The following is a 6,302-nucleotide window of genomic DNA, read 5'->3' as shown; positions in this document are numbered from 1 at the left end:
ATAGTTTTTTTTTTCCTTTTGCGCCCATTAGCTATTTTATTATGGAAGTAATCTGTATTTAAGTTCCCTTTCAACAACCATCTTTCATGAGAATTGAAGCCAGTATATTTCAGATCTTCTTCTAGCACAGCCAGCTCATCTTCTTTCTTTTTCGTAGAATGACCATATCTACTTGATCCCAACCTTTAAAAAAACGTTTCACCCTTTTAAGTTTGATATCAAGAATATCGATAGGATCAGTGGATCTCACTGTCCTACTCCAAATTTTATCTACGAGAACCATGAATTTAATCTACTTTTGCCGGCTGCTGCAGATCTCGCACAGTACGAGAACAGTACAACCAAGAAAACCTGGGCGCATCACTGCAGCTGACTTATCCCATATCTGGAGCCGCAAAGGCAAGAGATCCTGTACGAAAGTGGAAGCACCCAACTCATGACCCCTACCATCTTTTCGTCCCCAAAAGTTGCCCGAGACAACCGATCTTATCGTCATCCCCAAGCATAATTCGGAGGACCATGGATGGCTTCAGCGAGAATGCACGCAAGGTCGTGTTGCCACATTTTACTTGCTGGAGAAAGCGCAGGCGCAAAATACTGTAGACACTGAAGACCCTACCATTGATAAATGGGGGAAAAGTCCAACCGGAATTCACACAAGTTAAGGTTCCACATTTCTCTGATGATGACTCCTACATGTTCCACGGTTACAGATTTACTGCAAAACAAGAAAAGCAAAACCACCCGTCCTTATGGGTGCCGCGGGCCGGGGGTGGTGCAGCCTCCCTACTTTGCCTTTGTAAAATGGGGGTTCAGCAGCTTCGACACAGTGAATCCAGTGAATGATTCAACCTGGAATAGATCCTTCAGCTTCTCGTCGCAGATTATTTTCCTCCGGTCAGAAGGATCCTTAAAACACCAACAAGGACACAAAAGGTAAGTCTGATGCGGCAGATTGATACAATCATGGTGTTCAGATAAGATCAACCATTTCTTACTATTCCACATGAACAATTTCAACATCTCGAAAACCAAGTTAGAAAGCAACTCCGAAGCCAAACAACAGTGGATGTATTCAAACAATCAAAAGTAACGTCCAAGTTTCTGACAGAAAGATTTAAAGAACTGAAAATTGCAGTGCCCAGTTGGTCCATCTCGACCAATGCCGCCTCCTTTTTCTCAAAATATTTCAGCTAATGAGGTGGTAAAAGAGTATACAGGAGACACCATACCACAGTAATGATTTGACTACAAAAGCTGCTGTTTAAAAGTGTGCATGCTTTGATGCAGAGTTAGTCCTAAGTAACACCAAAATAGTGCCCCGGTACTGCAGCATACTTGAGTTTTCAATGGCTGTTTGAAAAGACAAGCAAAAGCTCACAGCAGATTATAAACGGCAACATTTCAGTAATCTAGACCTGTCGTACATCCCAATGATCTGAATTGTACATTACACAATACTAAGATGTGTTATTACCCCATTTATTAGACCCGAGGCTGCAGGACAGAGTTGCAGATTTGCATTTAACCACATACTACCACAAATCTCAGGCTATCAGGTACACTGGGAAACGTGTATCATAGAGTGTAAGCATTGCCATGGGAATAAGAATACTTAGAATCTATATGGACACATGGTAGTGTGGTCCTCGTAAGTGATCCATATGATACTTGGTCGGGACTAGGGTAATAAGGCATCATAAACTTATGTGCAACTTAGTAGTTGAGTAGCATGCTTTCTCCAGCACATATGCTACCATGTTTGCCGTGATGTATCACTCCAGATAAAAAACCCGACACAACAATGACTACGTAAGTAAGCCTTGCCGCACAACCGCAAAATTTCTTACATGTACCGTCGTATCAACCAATAAATAAACTGCTTGACATTTCAAATTGATGTTATCATGAACAGTAATGCAATATCCAGGAAAATAGCATTTACCTGTAAGTTATTCTCTTTGATATAATCCCACATTCTCTTCACTACATCAGATCGTGACAACATACTCTCACCGGTGCCAATAAATTTTGCTAAATCATCCGAAAGTACAAGGGGCGCAAGAAGACCAGAAGTAGACCCAGAGGATCCACCTTTTTGCTTGTTTCCTGCAAAAGGACATTTCATCAATAACCTTGCGAGAACAGAAACTCACGCAGCAGGAAGCTAATCAAATATTTTCGAACCTTCACTTCTGTCTCTCTTTTGAGGCTTCCCTTTGGGTGTCGACTTCTCTTTGGGTGTCGACTTCTCTTTGGGTGAGACGGGACCTAATAAATCACAGAGAATAATTACCTCAGAGATAGGTTAGGTCGACAGTGATACTATATATATATATATATTCAATGGAGTCTACTATGATGCATGAAACCAGCTCCACCTTTTATTCTTGTACATACATGTTAAATGGCAAAGGTCCTAACCTAGGTAATAAGCACAAGCTAATTAATAAATCAGCCAACATTTAAGTCCCGTAACAAGTTCAAATAAACATAGGCCAACTAAGCTTATACAGTACCACATGCCAAAATAAAACAAAATTAGAGATATGAGGAATGAGTATATGACTATCAACACATACATTCTTACAAACCAGATGATACTTGTACCAAAATTAACGACAGTTTTTCTTTGTTCATTTTCTTTTCTTTCATCCATCGCAGCGAGCAACTTTATTAGCTGAGCTCCATGCTAGCAGGGCAACAATTTTTCTACAGCTCTGATGCACAATACCATGTTCTAGTGCAGTCAGAATTGATAAAGGCATTATTGTTAGTACAATAGTAACAACACATAAGAGAACATCGAAAGAGCATCAATGGGGTTAAATTTATACTCCCTCCGTTCCAAAATAGATGACCCAACATTGTACTAACTTTAGTACAGAGTTAGTACAAAGTTGAGTCATCTATTTTGGAACGGAGGGAGTACCTATTAGCAAATAGTATGTTTGTTATATTGAGTCAGCATGCATTTTTTAGCAGGCAAAGCATGAGTATTATACCAAGCAATGGAAAATATACTGGAAGTTGTGTATACCTTCTTTGATAGTTATATACTAATGCCTCATATTCCCCAGATGTGCGCGCGCGTGTGTATGAGAGAGAGAGAGAGAGAGAGAGAGAGAGATACCATCAGAATCCAATGGCCAAATGTGCTTGGTCAAAGCTTTATTCATTTGGAACATATCAATTGAATTGACGTTAAAAATCTTCTTCAGATTATCATCACACAGAATCTTCCTCCTATTGCTTGGGTCTTGCAAATTATTTTCTCGAATATATGCCCAAAGCTTCTTGACAACCTGGAAAGCACACCATGAAATAAGACAAGGAAGATTCTTGAAAAACCATTCATCTGATATGAGGTTTAGAAGTGACAAAAATCAGGAGGTGTGGTTACCTCTGTCCTGGCACACTCAGAGGCACCGACAAACTCTTGAAGTGCTGGGGAAATGCTGCATAATTTTGTAAAGCCACCAGCCTTTTTCTTGCCATCACCCAACCTATGCAATTGATAGGGTTAAAAAAATTACTGGGTATGGTATGGCCATTTAGAAAGAGTAAGCATTGTCAATACGAGAAGTTGTGCAAATGTCCAACAGAGCTAACGAACCTGCTCGGTAACTCAAACATGCCTAAAAAAATACCACACATCTTAACATATACATATATTCTATGCAAATAATCAGTTTGGTTCTCAACCTATGAGTCATGCAGGAATACAGATCCGTAGTAACTAACTATAACTATGTAAGAACAATAGAAAAGACAACAGGATGTGCTGCTCATCAGCAAACTTTCAGGAAAAAACGCCTGAGAACAGCTCCACTATGATAAACCTTCTAGTGTGGGAACTATACCAAAATGTCACGGAATAATAGTACCAGCTGATTTCAGCTATCATCTTTCCACCTATATAAGCAGAGGTATCCCATTAGTGTCTTGAATTGCACAGTATTTCATTCTAATCTGAATAACCACTGGTCCACCACAGATTGTGACTGTGGAACTACTGAACCTGAGTGTAAACTACAATTCATTGTAGTAAGACCATGTGTTTAACCCAACCACGTTGACTGGTACTTAAGTCAACATCTTCAACAGTTAATTTCCAAGTCTTGAAATACATTCAGACAACTATAATAGGAAAAGGAAATTCCTAACTTGAGAACTAATAATACCTAACTACTCCTTCTGTAACTAAATATAAGACGTTTTTGCAGTTCAAATTAAACTGCAAAAACGTCCTATATTTAGTTACAGAGGTAGCAGTACAAAGAGACCAACAATCAGGAAGCAAAAGGTACATCAGAGCCCCAAATGTACGACCACAGCGGCCCCTACCTAAAAAATACAAGTGGCTTATCCACCACCGAATTTATCATTGATCAGCGGGATAGCAAATATTGGACAAATAGCCACATGATAGCAGAAACACTAATTGTCGGGTAATTGCTTTGCAGTAAGAGGTATACTATTGAATATACATGGATATTGCCTTTCCACATGTTCTTGTGGTACACTCTACACTGGTGGTATATGCACCAACACACACCTGCATGCACAGCACAAAATGCAGCCACAAAATCACCAACCCATTCAAATGTCCCTGAGTTGGTCGTTCAGCACAATGCTGAGGTGTAAAGTAACTGAAGCATCTCTACTGATTGTGGAGATATTATCCAAGCAGTTAAAACACTTAGAATGTCTAGTGCATCAGTGAGCATTACAATGTCTAGTGCATGAAACATCAAAATGCATGAGCGGTGGAAAATGCAATTGCATTACAATCACCAAATGTTGCAGCTAATGACCCTACAAGACTCACGGACACATCAGCCGATAGGAAATATAAGCACGACTACATCATGCAACTGCAAACGGCTAACATACAACAAATGCAGCTATAAAGTGTTCCATGCGCACATTAATTAGAGGAATTAAGCCGCCTGAAGCACTAATTGTAATAACAGTGACAAACACAAAAAGAACCCAGTAAACATCCACCATAGCAAGAAGAGGAGAAAACACCAAGTCAATCAGGAAACAGAACAAACTCAGCATGGTACCATCAACAGATACTTGAGCAAAACAAGTTAAAAGGAAGAATAAACATATCATGTCAAGGCAAATTGAAAAGCGATAGCAAACGCAAGCAAAACCTTTGCCGACAATTTGGTCCAAGATTTCAATGGCAGGGATAAAGCAGACGCGGTTTTCCCCTGGCGAGATAATAACAGCTTTGCAGGAGCAGTAACAGCCTAAACACGGCAAGGAATATGCAACCCCAGAACCCTCCACGAACCTTGAGAGAAACGCCTGAATCCTCACTACTGTTCGGTCAAAGATATCGCACGCGAATGCACAGTGCCGACGCGTATCCTAACAGATCGATGAAAACGAAGCGCGCAATGAACCCTAAACGGAGCAGCAAATGCGGGAGAGATGGACAGGGAGCAAAGGCGCCTCACCGCCGCTTCTTCTTCCGGCCGCCGCCACTCTCCTCCTCTTCCTCCTCCTCCTCTTCCTCCTCTTCTTCCTCCTCCCCCTCCCCCTCCTGCTGCTCGGCCCCCTCCTCGTCCCCCTCGCCCTTCTCCTCACCCCCTTCCCCGGCCTCCGGCGTCACCTCCCCCGGATCCTCCTCCTCCACGGGCGCATCCTCCGGCTCGGCCTTGTCGGCGAACTCGGAGAGCAGGAGGTCGACCTGCTCCCGGACGAAGGTCTTCTTGTCGGAGAGGTCGACGCCGAAGTCCTCCTCGAGGCGGCGGCGCAGGGCGCCGGTGGTGGTGGTGGTGAGGTCCGACTCCCGCAGCACCTCCCGCAGCCGCTCCACCAGCTCCGAGTCCGACACCATCGCCGCCTGGCCTCGGGTTGGTTCTCTCGCCTCTGCCTCTGCCTCTGGCTCTGGGGGGAGCGTGGCCGTGCGCACGGGCAGGCAGGCACCGGTGGGGTGGGGTGGGATGGAAGGGCTCGCTCGCTGCCTCGCGTGGTTTCGGTTTTTGTTTGGGCTGAAAATGTGGGTTTTCCTTTCCCCCTCGGGGCGTCTGGCCCAGATACGCCGCGTCACGTTTTCCCCCCGTGCCTGAGGCTTTGCCTTTTGCCCTTGTGATGATGTGATGGTGTCACGACCGTTTGTGCTCCAGTGGACGTCAGGCGTAGAGAGGGATTTTATGGTGTCGTCTGGATTTGCAATTCACCTTTTACAGAGCATGTTCTTGCACGCTTATAATCAAGGTTCTCCAAATTGGTAGAGGAGAACTCAAACTAGAAAGCAGAAGTAAAAAAAATGCAGGCAATTT

The 6,302-nt window shown here is 43.2% G+C and overlaps 1 protein-coding gene across 1 annotated transcript; it reads right to left on the bottom strand.

Moving 5' to 3' along the window:
• Nucleotides 1-598: 598 nt before the first annotated feature.
• On the bottom strand, nt 599-5,996 carry LOC123105128 (upstream activation factor subunit spp27). Its single transcript, XM_044527127.1, has 6 exons — nt 5,475-5,996; nt 3,404-3,506; nt 3,134-3,305; nt 2,188-2,271; nt 1,946-2,109; nt 599-909 (listed from the first exon to the last, which is right to left on the bottom strand). The coding sequence occupies exons 1-6, from the start codon at nt 5,855-5,857 to the stop codon at nt 787-789; spliced, it is 1,029 nt and encodes a 342-aa protein (XP_044383062.1). The 5' UTR covers nt 5,858-5,996; the 3' UTR covers nt 599-786.
• Nucleotides 5,997-6,302: the final 306 nt, after the last annotated feature.

Source organism: Triticum aestivum, chromosome 5A (genome assembly GCF_018294505.1).
Source record: "Triticum aestivum cultivar Chinese Spring chromosome 5A, IWGSC CS RefSeq v2.1, whole genome shotgun sequence".
Lineage (NCBI taxonomy): Eukaryota > Viridiplantae > Streptophyta > Magnoliopsida > Poales > Poaceae > Triticum > Triticum aestivum.
The sequence above is the reverse complement of the archived record's forward strand: the minus strand, read 5'-3'. Positions and strand labels throughout refer to the sequence as shown.